Source organism: Emys orbicularis, chromosome 1, assembly GCF_028017835.1.
Source record: "Emys orbicularis isolate rEmyOrb1 chromosome 1, rEmyOrb1.hap1, whole genome shotgun sequence".
Lineage (NCBI taxonomy): Eukaryota > Metazoa > Chordata > Testudines > Emydidae > Emys > Emys orbicularis.
The window spans coordinates 7,852,066-7,868,904 of record NC_088683.1 but is presented as its reverse complement, the minus strand read 5'-3'; the positions used below and the strand labels follow the sequence as shown (position 1 = coordinate 7,868,904).

The 16,839-nt window shown below is 48.7% G+C and overlaps 1 protein-coding gene across 1 annotated transcript in view; it reads right to left on the bottom strand.

The window, feature by feature from the left end:
• Positions 1–3,329: 3,329 nt before the first annotated feature.
• The window catches only part of NRF1 (nuclear respiratory factor 1), a 121,679-nt gene continuing 108,169 nt past the window's right edge, over positions 3,330–16,839 (bottom strand). The window contains exon 13 of the mRNA XM_065406342.1: positions 3,330–5,299. Within this exon, the coding sequence (XP_065262414.1) occupies positions 5,136–5,299 (164 nt within the window). The 3' untranslated portion in view covers positions 3,330–5,135. The remainder of the gene's footprint in view (positions 5,300–16,839) is intronic.

Sequence of the window (16,839 nt, the reverse complement as noted above, 5' to 3'; positions counted from 1 at the left end):
TCTCATTCCCAAGCCAACAGGTGATTGAGCCCTCTCCCCCTGCCTGCCCCCTCCAGCTATAGCAACAAAGCCTTGCACGTGTTTCTTTTTCATACAGGCTGCTTCTGCGCTCACTGCTGGGACAAAGCGGTTGGATGAAGCTCTAGGAACTCACTGCAGCCAGGTTTAAAGCCAGTGGGATTTTTGCAGGGTAGGGGGGAAAGAGGGGATGGAGAGGCACCGACCAGCGTTAATAGATCAATCTTCTATGCAGAGCTTGTATGTTTGGTAAGGGTGCTCTGAGCCAGCGTGTTCTGCCTTGGGAAGAAGAAACATTGCAGGGCCTGGGCAGGGAGCGTGTTTACAGAATAGCAACGGTCAGCTCCTGTGCTTTATCCCCTGCAGCGAGCGTCACCTGAAAGGCGTCGCCAGAGAACTGAGAAGGCAAGCGCAACCTGCATGACGAAAGCTTTGTCGCCCCCTCGTGGCAGGTCCCCCTCAGAGAAGATTCTACGACAGCGAGCAGCATTACTCCTTTAGCTCAAGGGACAGAGGTCCAGACTTTGAGAGCTGAAGGCCCTGGGTTCAAACGCTGCTCTCCAGGCTGCAGAGAGGGGGACCAGCTTTAAAAAGGCAGATAACTCAGTGCTCGGTGACACGGCTGATCTTGTGCTGGGAGAGAGAGAGACGACGACTCCAGGGGAACGGGAGATCTCTGGCCGGCGGGGAAGGAATTTAAAAAGGGGAGAGAGGAGTGGGTGAAAAACGTATATGAGAAAGGCTTCTCGACAAGGATAGCAGCCATTAACCAGTTGTCTCCTAAGGGTTCTGTGTGTGTGTGTGGGGGGGGGGGGGGGGGGTAGGTATCCGTGCAAATTTTCCAATCCCTCAGCAGAATCAGGAGGAAACTACACAGAATTTAACATGTTTTACAGCTGGCAAGCAGCCCGAGCAGTCCTGGGGAATTTGGAGGAAGCAGCGAGGCTATGCACTGGGAGAAGGGGCATCATCTCGCTTGAGCAAGTCGCACTGGTTGGAGTGGGGCAAATGGGTTCTCCCTGGATGCTGAGGTGACAGGACCCGAGAAGTGGATTTTGGGGTGTAGGAGAAAGAAGCGGGGAGACGGCTGTATTGCGGCTCAGCCTCTGGCTGGGATCCTGGCTTGCTACATTTGATCATCAGATCAAAAGGAGGAAAACCAGGGTAACCCATGTGCTTCCCCTCACACTTGTACTCGGTACTTGTGCGTTAGCTCTCGCTCCTGCTTGGAACTGCTCTATTGGGGAGAAGAGCTAGCCTTTCGTATCCTATAGGCGCCCAGTGATCACATCGCCCACAGGATAATGCAGCTATCTCTGGGGTAGAACATGGCAGTTCTTCAACATTACAGAAGAGTTTGGGACAGAAAGGGAAGAATACCACGGGAGGGAATTTACAGAAGCAGAAAGGCATAGTCTAGGGTTAGGAATATGCCCAAAACACCAGGGCTAACAGTGACCCAAAGTGGTCAGAACCTTCCTCTAACATCCTCGCTGCCAGTTCAGCACCCCAAATGCCATGCTGGGGTATTGCTCGACAGCCCAAAGGAAAATGTGTCACTTGCTGAATGACCAGTGCCGCTTTGGGTTTCCCTAGGAGCCTCTCATCCCAATACTGACCAGAGTTGACGCTCCTGAGCATGGGGAATATGAGAAAATCACAGGCCGAGGCAGCATGGCTGGATCCGTTGAAACATTTCACAAATATTTTGGCAATAGGACATAGACAAGACAGTTCAGTGGCCTAAGCCCGCAGTATATTTAGATTGGCAGTGCTTTGGGGCAGGGACTGTCTCTCGCTGTGTGTTTATGCTGAGCCTAGAACAATGAGGCTCCAATCTCTACATGTTACTGTAATACAAATACATTAATACTTTTATACACAATATTCAAATAAAGCTTCCTGGGCCGTGTTTCTGGGTTGAGTCCGTGTGCAAGTTATTTTCCCCTCCCCTTTTTAATCATTTCTGACCAAGCTCACATTTAAAACATGAATAGGAATCTATTTCGTGCGGTCTACTTTTTTGAGCATCTAAAGAATTTCCACATTTAGTCTGAATCAAGTACCAGCAAATCTGGGTAGGACACACGTAACTATTCCAACTGGGATTTGGCTAGGACAGAAGCACTAATTCATACTTAGCACTTATAATTTTAATCTGAGAGTACATTATAAATATTAACTAACGAATCACTAGGGCCAACTCCATGATCTTGCCAAAAAAAGTGCTGTGGGATCTTTAATGTTTCCTCCAAAAAGTGCCTCTCAGCCAAAGCCCTAGCATGACATTGAACAACAAAGAAGAATGTCGCCTTTTGAGTTCCCAACACCATTGACGTAGGCTAGCACATGGGGCTAGACCAGGGGTGGGCAAACTTTTTGGCCCGAGGGCCACATTGGGATTGCAAAACTATATGGAGGGCCGGGCAGTGAAGGCTGTGCCTCCCCAAACAGCCTGGCCCCCCGCTCCCTATCCGCCCCCTCCCACCCCCCCGACTGCCCCCCTCAGAACCCCTGACCCATCCTACCCCCCCTGCTCCCAGTCCCCTATCCACATCCCCGCCTCGACAGGCCCCCCCGGGACTCCCACACTTATCCAACCCCCCCCTCCCCGTCCCCTGACCGCCCCCTGCCCCCTGACTGCCCCCCGAAACCCCCTGCCCCTTATCCAACTCCCCGGCCTCCTTACCATGCCGCTCAGAGCAGCATGTCTGACAGCCGCGTCGCCCGGCCAGAGCCGGACACGCTTCCGCGCTGCTCGGCAGGAGCGCGCAGCCCCGCCGCCCAGAGCGCTGCCCGCACCGTGGCATAGCTGCGGGCGAGGGGGGACAGCGGGGGAGGAGCCGGGGGCTAGCTTCCCGGGCCGGGCAGGACGGTCCCGTGGGCCGGATGTGGGCCGCAGGCCGTAGTGTGCCCACTTCTGGTCTAGAACCTGAAAGGGACGATGAATGAAAAAGTGAGACCGACTTGTCTAATTTCATTGTTCAAGCTGAGTGAAGTGCAAAAAGAGTAAACAAGTGAGTTTTAAAAAACATTCACTTAATAATCTAAGGCCCGGATCATGCAGACTCTTCCGCCCACACATAGCTTTACTCAGTTGAATAGTTTTATTGGAGTCAATGGGATTACGCATCTGAGTCAAGTCTGCAGGGAAAGGCCCTAAGATATTAACAGCACAGATAAGCAAAACAAAATAAAATAAAAAAAGTTACTATATATTAACCACCTGACAGTCTCCTTTTAAAAACATCTTCCCTCCATTTACCAAAACTGTGCAAAGACCTACAAATCAGAGACTCCGGGGGCAGACACATTTGTAACAATTTATTGAATGAGGCAATAATAGACAGAATGGGAAAACAACAGGTATTCCATGCTCTGCTACTTGACTGTTTGTTTTTTTTTCTTTCCCTTTTTCTGGGGAGAATTTCTTAGACGGTAAGAATGTTATTTCATTGCCAAAGAAACACCGACTGTAAAGCCACTGGACATCTTCACAACGACAATAAAAAATAATAATAGTTAAAAAAAATAAATTGGAAAAGCAGGGCTGTTTCTATGGAAATGTTTCCCTCCCCTCCTTAAAGTACAGAAAAACATATACAAAGAACATTTGATATTTTCATATAAAACAAGTAAATACAAGGATCTGAAAACTGTCTTGAAGGCGGAGCAAGACGTGGAGAATTTTGTTAAATGGCCACTTAAAAAAAAAAAAAAAAATTAAATACCATGCACAATTGCACACACCGAGGGAGGGAGTGGCTAAAAGAAGGGAGGAGCTTGCTTGGGGGAGGGGCAGTGTTTGTTGTTTTGGGGAAGCAAAGGTTTGGCCCATTGGAAAGTCAAGTAAAATCAGCCACTGAAAACACACCAGGCGTTTTTCTGTCTAGAGGTTTTCTCATGAAGTAGATTAAAAAAAACTCGCAGCAGCAAAGCCGTGCTGGAGATGCACATACAGCAGAAACAGGTGCGGGACCTGTTGAACGCGAACTGGGGCGGGGGGCTATGGAAGGAGTCGGTTTGATCCCCATATTTATTGAACAAGGAAACATTGTGAGGATTGGATATTCCAGGACGGGTCGAGGCTGAGATAGGGGATCATCTGTTTCATACAGTCCTATCCCGGCTCTGATAATACCAGTGGCAGACATAGCTCAGGTGAACTCGAAGTACCTCTCAGCAATGGGGCTGAATAGGATTCAGTTATAAAACAAGCCCTGGGGAGAGGCAGGGGAAGGAAGAATTTGCCCTAGTCAATAACTCCTCACTCTCTTAACAGCCTTTCCCCGCCGTAGTGCCCCAGCCAAAGCCCCCTAAGAGATTCTCCATTGCAGTCTAAATTTACAAACATGAAATAATAAAGAGAAGGGTCTAAAACATCAGCTACATTTCAATAGCAGAGAAGATAAGGGCAGGTCTTGAGGGTGGATTACAGGAGAGCAAGGCAGGGGCATGGGGGAGGAGGGGGAACTCTCCACGGAATTTCTTAAGAACTTCAACGGCAGAGTTTTCCTCTCTTACGGGGACTGCGGGGTGATCAATTGCTGTCCTCTGAGGAGCTTTATCCCTTCGAAAGGCTGCTGCTGCCCCTACACAGTCGCGCATGCGCCTTCCCCGAGGAGAGACTTTTTCCAAACTCTCTCTCTCTCGAAACCTAATTCTCAAAGTGACGGGGCAGAGGGGCCGGCCCCGGGAGCCACTGCAGAACTCACTGCCGGCTTAGCGGGCAGCAGCGCTGTTGGAACTCTCTCCAGCCAAGGGTACAGCCGCTTCCTACTGGGGGTGGCAATCTTCCCATCTTGCCCTGATTCTAATAGATATTTCATGCGGGGGTGTGAGGGAGGGGGGTTGTGTTTTGATTTAAATCTCCTCAGAATGAAAGTCCATTACAAATTGGCTTTCCACTCCCACAAGATCAGCGCGGCACTATAAAAATGCACTTAACACACATCCTCTGCTATTTTTTTTTCCTTTTAAAAAAAGGTTAACGAAACCTTTGCTTCCAAAGCTGGGAGACTCAATGCCACCTGATTGCATCTCTGAAGAGGCGTAAAAAAATTATTCACGTAAGAGACGAGGAAAAACATCATCATGATCCTGCCATGACAGCAGCGTCACTGTTCCAAGGTCACAACCTCCACTGCCTGACCATCCATGGTGACGGCACTGTCTGCTATCCTCGTAGTAACGGGAGCCATGGCGACCTGAACGGGACCATTCCCCTGGGCGAGGCTGGTTACCACCGTCTGGTACATGCTGACGGGGATCTGGACGAGCCCTGCGGAGACAAAAGTAGGTGATGGAATTTGCAGATCGTTCTGACATTTCAACCGGACAAATCAAAGGACTCAAGCATGTTTTGATACATCTTTTATCCCGCGTGTGTTGCTATTATTTACATAGCTCCAAGAATCATAGAGTTTAAGGCCAGAAGGGACCAGCTCATCTAGTGTGACCTCTTGGCTATCACAGGCCACCAGCACCACCCAGCACCCACACACTAACCCCCAAATTAGATCAAAGTATTGCAGCCCACAGGAGACTAAACTATTGTGTGCCACAGGCAGAGAACAGGAAGGACCGAGGTGCACCAGTGCCAACGGCCCCTGCAATGGCAGATATACCCTGATGATCCTAGCAAGCGACCCGCACTCCATGCCACAGAGGAAGGTAAAGCCCACACATGGTCACTGCCAATCTGACCTGGGGGGAAAATTCCTTCCTGACCCCCACATATGGCGATCAGTGAGACCCTGGGTACATGAGCAAGAACCAGCTGGCTAAGAATGCGAGAGAGAGAATGCTTGGTGCCACCTCAGTGTCCCAACTCCAGCCACGCGCACCCCTGGTGCTTCAGAGGAAGGAGACAAAAAGACAAAACAAAAAAAACCCACCCAACCACAGAATACATTTGGGGGGGGGGGGGAGTGGGGAATCCCTTCCTCACCTCCACAGGTGACCAGATGAGCTTTAGGAACATAAATTACAAAGTGGAAGGGACCCCATTGGCTGCTGATCCCTGCCCCCACCCATCATAAGCAACCCTGTCATACAATCCCACTCATACATTTGTCCAGCTCTCTCAAAACTAATTGTCCCCCCCCCCCCAGTTCCTACTGGGAGGCTGTTCTAAAACCTCATTCCTCTGATTATTAGAAACCTTCTTCTAATTTCCAGCCTGAGTCTGTTCATGGCCAATTTATGCCCATTTTGTTTTGGTGCCAACCACTGTCCTTTAGCTTAACTAGCGCGTCACCCTCCCTGGTGTTTAACGAATTCGTAGAGAGTATTCAGATCTCCTCTCAGCCTTCATTTTGCTAGGCAAAATAAGCCATGCTCTTCCCATTTCTTAAGATAGGCCCTTCCTTCCCCATATCATGTTAGTAGCTCTTCTCTGCTCTGGTTCCAGTTTGAATTCATCTTTCTTGAATATGGGGTCCAGACCTGTATACAGTATTCCAGGGCGGTACTCCAATGGGTACATGGTGGGATACACGGGGAGAAGGTGGGGCCATGAAACAATAGGTCTCTGTCCTGAAAGGCTCTAAGGGCCCACGGCGCTACAATGCAAGAAAAGTGGGTGATTGGCGTTGGAATGCCTTGAAGAACAGGCTGGTTTCAAGGAGCACGGGAGCGCTGTGTACACTGACTGGGAGGCTGGTCCACACATGAGCATGCAAAGGTATAAAGGCAAGAGTAAGTGATGGGGACCTAGGAATTGGACAGGAGCAGGGACTGGCCAGATCAAGAGTGGTAGGGACGTATTAGAGAAGGGAAAGTGGAAGTGGAGACCCTGGAGGGGAAGGCTAGTATAGGATTCGGGAAGGGAGGGGGAGATCCGTTTGGAGCAGCGGGAAAGGGACTTTGGCAGTAGCCAAACACCTTGTTATTGTTAAACCCAAACCAATTTTAAACAGTGCAATTTACTTCCCAGCTGAGCCTGTGTTAACTGCCTGCATTTCACTCAGCTGAGAAAATGAGACCGGGCTGGTCACTTTCTCCCCTGAGCCTCTCACTTTAGTACAAGGATTCCAGGCTGCTTGTAAATTCCCCAGCCCCGCCCAGCCACAACAGCAAAGCTGTTTTCATTCATATTTTAAGGAACATGTGCATGAAAAAAAAAAATCTATTATCTGTGTTGTGTCCCAAGCTGCCTCATGGATCAGATTGGACAAGGTTCCTAGTACTGAATTTAGACTTAACGTGAGTGAAGGCGAGAAGAGAGAGGAACAGTCTGGATTAAAGCTGGGCAAGGTCACAGAAATCAGCCGGTGACTCAGTTTGTGGACACAGCCCTGTGCCAGTGTGGAGCATGAATTCAGCTCTCTTATCCATATGCATTATGACACAGTCTTCAATTACATGATCATATACTATTTTTTCCAAGGGACTCCTGCCTCCTTCAGTGAATGGATAGTTATTCAACATCCCTTTTTATCTGCCACATTCAGCGTGTTGCCTGAGGTTTTGTTTAAGGCACGCCATTCAAACCCTGCTCTGAATACAAAATTATTCATCTACTCATGGGCGTTTCTATGGCACTTTCACCATTATGGCTGAGTGCTTCTCACACATTAATGAGGTAAGTGTGGTAAAGTGGTATTAGCCCCATTTTACAGATGTGAAACTGAATGATTAAGGCCAAAATTATCAAAGGTCGGGTCTCCAACTTTAGATGTCTAGGGCCTGATTTGTCAGAGTAATTAGCAATTTTATATCACTATCTTAAAAGCACAGCTCACTCCAATCAACTTCAATAGCAGCTGTGAGTACACGGCAGTTCTATAAATCTGGCTCCAAGAGTCTCACATTGGGCACTCAGAAAATGAGGAACACGCAGGTAGTGGTTGCTTTATGACAAGTTTGGTTTAAGTGATTTGCCCAGGAACTGTGCAGCAGAGCACGGAGAGAGTCCAATTCTCTAGGGCAACCGTCAACTGCCTTCACCATGAGACCATCCTTTCTCTTCCTGCCGTCCCCTGCTTCATTCACTACCCACCTTCCAACTTCTGCAACGAGAAAGGCAGGAGTCTTGCAGACAACAGCCTGATTCACTATGAGCACCAGTCAGCCTGCCCCTTTATCCCAGAACTGCCACCGGCCTCTCCAAAATAAACCTCATTTCTTCCCATCAGCTTTTCTCCTACTCCTGCTCTCACGATCATTTACACTGCTTCGGTTTAAGGTCCAATTTAGCCTGCTTCAGGCTCACTTCTGGTGCTTTCGGAATAATCCTGTGATGTGGTATGACAAATTCAGGTTAGTTTACTGCTCAGACAATAACAAAATGTATTAAGGCCCCAGAGGTTTCCGTGCAGTTTGGGCGATTAAGTGATGTTCAATAATTGCAATAAAGGTGCAGCCTCTTGCCTTCCAGTAACACCGTGGTACGTGCACTTGGATGCAAGGCAGAGCCAGGGAAGGCTGTAGCAGCTTTGGCTGGACTATGGAATCCTAGAAATTAGCAAAGGAAATGACTTCTTAGAGCATCTAAGTCTATGCCCCTGGCTAGCGCAGAATTGTGCCTTACCCAGACCAAGTTCAAATCATTCTGGATAGCTGGATCTTTGATCCAGGTTTTCCAGACAGAGGAGTCTACTGTCAAACCACTGTCCTGTTTGGGCAATTTGACTCAGATTTCACTAGCCGAGGTCAGGACCTCTATCCCCAGAGGACACTATTTAATGACAGGAGGCAGCAGAATGTGTTTCCGTGTCCTCGCATCACTTTTTGTGCAGACAGAAAAGCTTAGGTCTTAATCATGCTGGCCAGGGGGGTGCCCCAGGGTTTGAGAGGGCAGAGAGTTCAGTAATACTGTGCACTGCGCTAGCCCCTTTCAGCTGAAGATCTCAACACATACTGCTAACAATTCAGGCTCACAAATCCCCTAGGAAGGAGGTATTCGTCTGCCCACTTTACAGATGGTAGAAAGATCCAGAGGGGTTAAGTACCTGCCCCAAGGTCACACAGTGAGTCAGTGGCAGGATCTGGAATAGAGAGAGGAGACCTGCTTCCCGGGCCCTACTGTAACCACCGGCACCACCCCATATGACTGACACCTGCAGAGTCCTGCACAGCAGATTGTGGAAGGACTGGGGCTTGTTATGTATTTTCAAAGGGAGGTGGCGGAGGCTTACGTCTGAGCGGACATTCCTTCCACACACACAGCCCCCTTAAAAAAAAAAAAAAAAAAGTCTTTGATGGACTAGTCAAGAAAACCTCGCGGACTTCAGTTTGTGGGGGAGCCAGGCAGCAACCGGGAAGTTTGGCCTTAGGCCAGCATGGAACCTGAGTACCCACCAGAGACATAAGAAGCTGGCAGATCTCCACTCCAGGCAGCTAGACTTACTGGTCCTAAAAGTTCTCCATTGTGCCACACTGGCCGAATGGGTCTCCTGGCCTACATAGGAGATCAATATTCCAAAGACTCCACACAATGCAAGGGACTGACTCTCTCTTATTGGCCAGGGAACACGCAAGGTTACAAAGCTTGATCCCCCTGCGATGTACAGAGGGGAGCGTCGGCGCACACTAGGATACAGCCGTTGCCAGCCAGTCTCTACTGAGAGGGGGAAGACTGAATGGGATCAGTCTCTCTGGGAAGGATGGATTCCTGGTATCAGGGGTGTAGTCAAGCCCAGCCCCACCTTAGACACAGCAATACCTTCAAGCAGGGAATTATCCGTGAGAGAGAGGCTCCTTTCTACACGGGATTAAACTAAATCGCCTCAGTGTCTGAGGTAGAAGCCTTTCTGACAGGAGTGGCAACAAACCAAGGAGGGAGATGGGTGAGGGCTGTAAAGTCTGCTGTGCATTAAAGCAGAGATGATCGCCCTTGGGAGAGAGATGATTAAACTGCAGATACACCGTAATGAGGTCTAGGATTGTCCCTGCACTGCATCGGCTGAGACCTGGACCCTGATTAGCCCTAATCTAGCTGGCACATGTTAATCTAAAGCATGGGTTTTGGATCCTTTCAATTGTATTAAATAAGAAATCCCTGACACAAAACTTTTGGGGCTGTGCAAATACAAATATCGGCAAAGAGGGGACAATTCCTTGAAGGAGATATGGCTATTACTGAGAGAGCCAGCAGGCAGAAATCATCATACAGCTTCTTGCCAACAGATGAGTGGGGTACTGCAGGGCTCCATGGCGCAATGCTACACATCAGCTGCGCACACAGTTCAGATCGGCTCCTGCCAGGTGAAGGCCTATAAACAAACATTATTAATAATGCACCAACCCGCACAGACAATAGAAGCAGGTTTTCAAAGCAACGGAGTGCGGAGATGGAGCAGGGACAGACATTCACTCCTCTTTGTGAAGGGTTTTTCTACCTGAAACCAGACCTCGCCCACCACTACTCACTTGGAAGGGGTCGGAGCAGGGGTGTGACAGAGCAGAATGGCAGTCATAACAACATGGCCTCCAGCCATTCCGCTTCCCTCCTTCAAATCCTCATTCAAGACCCACTTCTGTCAGGTTACCTACGTTATTTGCGCTGGGAGAGGGCCCGAAGGCCCCGGTCTTGATCAGGGCCCCATCTTGCTGGGGACTAAACATAACGAGAACGTGTTCCTGACCCAACGAGCTTACAGTCTAAATGACAAGCAGATGCAACACATGGGTAACAAACGAACGGGAAGAACAGGAATGGTTGTAAGATCCACGTCCACAGGCCAGCTGCACGCACAGCTAGATGGCTTGGAGCCAAACTTTTAAAAATAAATGATAAAAAGCTAAACCAATAAATCAAATCTATATCCGCTGTCCCTGCTGGCCCTCCAGCTCGCCACTTGCAGTTACCTGTGCTATCACTGCGAAAGTGGGTCTTGAAGGATGGGGGAGTGGCTTTATGGAGTAGTTCAGAGGGGACTTTTTAAGGGGCAGGCTGGAAACAAGCCCAAAGGAGCCTGTGGGAGACGCAGAAAAAGGCCAGCATCACTGGCAGGGGAAGGGGGTGCTGCGACAGGACACTAGAGTACATAAGCAGGAAGGAACAGAGCTGTGTAGGACCTTACAAGTAGGAACAAGGGCTTGAATCTGATGTAGTGAAGGAACAGGAGCTGGTTAGAGGGATACAAAAAGGGCAAGATACGGACAATGCCAGGCCAGGAAAATCATCGTAGCAACTCTATTTTGTATGGACTAAAGGAGAAGGAAGTTGTGATATTCAAAGATGATGCTCAGGCTACAGGCCTAAGTGACAGGGAGGATGGTTGTGTTCTCAGCCATTACCTCCAGCGGGAAGGTGCTGGGTGGGCAGGGAGACAAGGAGGTCACCTTTGGCTATGTTGAGTTTAAGTTGGCAGTGAAATCAGCCCATTGCTAATGACGAGACTGAAGGGCCATTGGGGAGCGGCTGTATTTATTTTTACACAAGCTGACTGCTTTATCCCTTTCTCTGTTGCTGGTCTCCAATTATGAGCTCTCTGGGGCAAGGATGGAATCTTCCTGTGTGTATGGACAGCGTCTAGCACTTTGTGGGCACTGCTGGACTACATAATACTTCATCACCAAGACTACAGGCCATATCAGCCCTGAAGTACGCTGGTGCAATTCCCATCTCTTTCAGGGTGAGATACACTTGCTTATTCCCCAGAGGTCTCAGTAGGGAATGTTCCATCGTGATCAGAGTAGAAGACAAGCTAGCACTAAAGACTCTACAGGGCCACACCCCTGTAAAGAGCGATCAGCTGTTGTGTTGCTGCACAGGATGCGCCATGTTTGTCTTTCTCCCAGAGGATAGAAGCAACTTTGTCTGTACAAAGTGCAAGCTGGCCTCCATATTGGAAGAGAAGGTTAAAGGACCAGAGACCCAAGTATCAACCCTGCGTTGCATCAGAGAAAATGAAGACTTTCTGGATAGAAGTCAGCATTTGGTACTGCAGGCACAGCATGCTGAAGAATCAGAGAGGGCAGTACAGAACGGGGAGAAAATTGGCAGCATGTGACCTCCAGAAGAAGAAAGAGGAGAACCCATGTACTCCCAATGCAGATAGAAGTAAGAAACCATTTTCAGGCTCTCTGCATAGGTACTACGGCGGAGAATGGTTTGCAAGAGTCATCTGAGGAAAGGGATCAGAAGGAGACCCCATGGACCGGAAGGCATGGGATGCATTGTCCTAGGGATGGGGGTTCCACGACCACCACTCCGAAGAGGAGTAGACGGGTGGTGGTGGTCGGGGACTCCCTCCTAAGGGGGACAGAGTCATCCATCTGCCGTCCAGACCCGGAAACTCGAGAAGTGTGCTGCTTGCCTGGAGCTAGAATTCAGGATGTGACGGAGTGTCTGCCAAGACTGATCAAGCCCTCGGGCCGCTACCCCTTCCTACTTCTCCATGTGGACATCAATGATATTGCCAAGAATGACCTTGAGCGGGTCACTGCAGACTACATGGCTCTGGGAAGAAGGATAAAGGAGTTTGAAGCACAAGTCGTGTTCTTGTCCATCCTCCCTGTTGAAGGAAAAGGCCCAGGTAGGGACTATCGAATCGTGGAGGTAAATGCGTGGTTATGCAGGTGGTGTCAGAGAGAGGGCTTTGGATTCTTTGACCATGGGATGTTATTCCAGGAAGAAGGATTGCTAGGAAGAGATGGAATCCACCTAATGAAGAGAGGGAAGAGCATCTTCACAGGCAGGCTTGCTAACCTAGTGAGGAGGACTTTAAACTATGTTCACCGGGGGGGGGGGGGTGATATAAGCCCAGAGGTAAGTGGGGAAGTGGGATACCGGTAGGAAACACAAGGAGGAGGGTGCAACAGGAGAGGCCTCCTGATTCACACTGAGAAAGTAGGGCAATCGGCTAGTTATCTTAGGTGCCTGTACACGAACGCAAGAAGCCTGGGAAACAAGCAGGAAGAATTGGAAGTCCTGGCACAGTCAAAAAACCATGATGTGATTGGAATAACAGAGACTTGGTGGGGTAACTCACATGACTGGAGTACTGTCATGGATGGCTATAAACTGTTCAGGAAGGACAGGCGGGGGAGAAAAGGTGGAGGATTTGCACTGTATATAAGAAAGCAATATGATTGCTCAGAGCTCCAGGATGAAACTGAAGAAAAGCCTGCTGAGAGTCTTTGGGTTAAGTTTAGCGGCGAGAGCAACAAAGGTGATGTTGTGGTGGGCGTCTGCTATAGACCACCAGAGCAGGAGGATGAGGTAGACGAGGCTTTCTTCGGACAACTAACAGCAGTTTCCAGATCACAGGCGCTGGTTCTCATGGGGGACTTCAATCACTCTGACATCTGCTGGGAGAGTAATGCAGCAGTGCACAAACAATCCAGGAAGTTTTTGGAGAGTGTTGGGGACAACTTCCTGGTACAAGTGCTGGAGGAACCAACTAGGGGCCGTGCTCCTATTGATCTGCTGCTCACAAACAGGGAAGAATTGGTAGGGGAAGTAGCAGTGGGTGGCAACCTGGGCAGCAGTGACCATGAGATGGTCGAGTTCAGGATCCTGACACAAGGAAGAAAGGAGAACAGCAGAATACGGACCCTGGACTTCAGAAAAGCAGACTTTGACTCCCTCAGGGAACAGATGGGCAGGATCCCCTGGGAGAATAACATGAAGGGCAAAGGGGTCCAGGAGAGCTGGCTGTATTTTAAAGAATCCTTATTGCGGTTGCAGGAACAAACCATCCCGATGTGTAGAAAGAATAGTAAATATGGCAGGCGACCAGCTTGGCTAAACAGTGAAATCCTTGCTGATCTTAAACGCAAAAAAGAAGCTTACAAGAAGTGGAAGATTGGACAAATGACCAGGGAGGAGTATAAAAATATTGCTCGAGCATGCCGGGGTGGAATCAGGAAGGCCAAAGCACAATTGGAGTTGCAGCTAGCAAGGGATGTGAAGGGTAACAAGAAGGGTTTCTACAGGTATGGTAGCAACAAGAAGGTGGTCAGGGAAAGTGTGGGACCCATACTGAATGGGGGAAGCAACCTAGTGAAAGATGATGTGGAAAAAGCTAAAGTACTCAATGCTTTTTTTACATTGGTCTTCACAGACAAGGGCAGTTCCCAGACTACTGCACTGGGCAGCAGAGTATGGGGAGGAGGTGAGCAGCCCTCAGTGGTGAAAGAACAGGTTAAGGACTATTAGAAAAGCTGGATGTGCACAAGTCCATGGGTCCAGATCTAATGCATCCAAAGGTGCTGAGGGAGTTGGCTGATGTGATTGCAGAGCCACTGGCCATTATCTTTGAAAGCTCATGGCGATCGGGGGAGGTCCCAGACGATTGGAAAAAGGCTAATGTAGTGCCCATCTTTAAAAAAGGGAAGAAGGAGAATCCGGGGACCTACAGACCGGTCAGCCTCACCTCAGTCCCTGGAAAAATCATGGAGCAGGTCCTCAAGGAATCCATTTTGAAGCACTTGGAGGAGAGGAAGATGATCAGGAACAGTCAACATGGATTCACCAAGGGCAAGTCATGTCTGACCAACCTGATTGCCTTCTATGATGAGATAACTGGCTCTGTGGATATGGGGAAAGCGGTGGACGTGATATATCTTGACTTTAGCAAAGCTTTTGATATGGTCTCCCACAGTACTCTTGCCAGCAAGTTAAAGAAGTATGGATTGGATGAATGGACTATAAGGTGGATAGAAAGCTGGCTAGATCATTGGGCTCAACGGCTCGATATCTAGTTGTCAGCCAGTATCAAGCAGAGTGCCCCAGGGGTCGGTCCTTGGGCTGGTTGTATTCAACATCTTCATTAATGATCTGGATGATGGAATGGATTGCACCCTCAGCAAGTTTGCAGATGATACTAAGATGGGGGAGAGGTAGATATGCTGGAGGGTAGGGATAGGGTCCAGAGTGACCTAGACAAATTGGAGGATTGGACCAAAAGAAATCTGATGAGGTTCAACAGGGACAAGTGCTGAGTCCTGCACTTAGGACAGAAGAATCCCATGCACTGCTACAGGCTGGGGACCGACTGGCTAAGCAGCAGTTCTGCAGAAAAGGACCTGGGGATTACCGTGGACGAGAAGCAGGATATGGGTCAACAGTGTGCCCTTGTTGCCAAGAAGGCTAATGGCATATTGGGCTGCATTAGTAGGAGCATCGCCAGCAGATCGAGGGAAGTGATTATTCCCCTCTATTCAGCACTGGTGAGGCCACATCTGGAGTACTGCATCCAGTTTTGGGCCCCCCACTACAGAAAGGATGTGGACAAATTGGAGAGAGTCCAGCAGAGGGCAACGAAAATGATTAGGGGGCTGGAGCACATGACTTATGAGGAGAAGCTGAGGGAACTGGGATTATTTAGTCTGCAGAAGAGAAGAATGAGGGGGAATTTGATAGCAGCCTTCAACTACCTGAAGGGGGGTTCCAAAGAGGATGGATCTAGACTGTTCTCAGTGGTGGCAGATGACAGAACAAGGAGCAATGGTCTCAAGTTGCAGTGGGGGGAGGTTTAGGTTGGATATTAGGAAAAAATATTTCACTAGGAGGGTGGTGAAGCACTGGAATGGGCTACCTAGGGAGGTGGTGGAATCTCCATCCTTAGAGGTTTTTAAGGCCCGGCTTGACAAAGCCCTGGCTGGGATGATTTAGCTGGGGTTGGTCCTGCTTTGAGCAGGGGGTTGGACTAGATGACCTCCTGAGGTCTCTTCCAACCCTGATATTCTATGATTCTATGGGTCAGACCAATGGCCCATCTACCTCAGTATCCTGTCTCTGACAGTGACCAGTACCAGAGCTTCAGGGGAAGTGTACAGAACAGGGCAATTTAGAGAGATCCACTTGTCTTCCCTTCCTGATTTCTGGCAGTCAGAGGTTTAGGTTCGCCCCGAGCATGGGGTTACATCCCTGACTATCCTGGCTAATAGCCATTGATGGACCTATCCTCCATGAACTTTAGTTCTTTTCTGAACCCAGTTATATTTTTGGCCATCACCACATCTCATGGCAACGAGTTCCATAGGTTAGTTGTGGGTTGTGTAAAAAAGTATTCCCTCTTGTTTGTATTAAACGTGCTGCCTATTCATTTCATGGCGTGGGCCCTGGGTTTTGTATTGTGGGAAAGGATAAACAACACTTGCTTATTCACTTTTTCCACTCCATTCATGATTTTATAAACCACTATCATATCCCCCTTAACCATCTCTTTTCTAAGATGAACAGCCCTAATCTTTTTAGTCTCTCCTCATATGGAAGTCATTCCATACTGCTGATCATCTTTGTTGCCCTTCTTTGAACCTGTTCCAGTTCCATTGTATCCTTTTTCAGATGGGCCACCAGAGCTGAACACAGTGTTCAAGGTGTAGGTGTAGGTGTACTATGGATTTATATAGTGCCATTATGATATTTTTCTGTCGTATTTTCTATCCCTTTCCTAATAGTTCCTAACACTGACAGCCTTTTTGACTGCTACTGTGCATTGAACGGAAGTTTTCAGAGAACTGTCTATGATGACTCCAAGATCTCTTTCTTGAGTGGTAACAGCTAATCCAGAACCTATCTTATATATGTGTAGTTGGGAGTTTCCCCCCCAATGTGCATTCCTTTGCATTTATCAATGTTGAATTTCATCTGCCATTTTGTTGCCCAGTCACCCAGTTTTGTGAGATACCCCTGTAACTCTTCGCAGTAGCTTTGGACTTAATTATCTTGAATAATTCTGTATCATCTGCAAACATTGCCACTTCACTGTTCACTCATCAATGATCTGGAAAAAGGAGTATGTTGAACGGCACAGATCCCAGTACAGATCCTTGGGGGACCCCGCTGTTTACCTCTCTCCATTGTGAAAACGGACCATTTATTCCCACCCTTTGTTTTTCTGTCTTTTAACCAGTTACTGATCC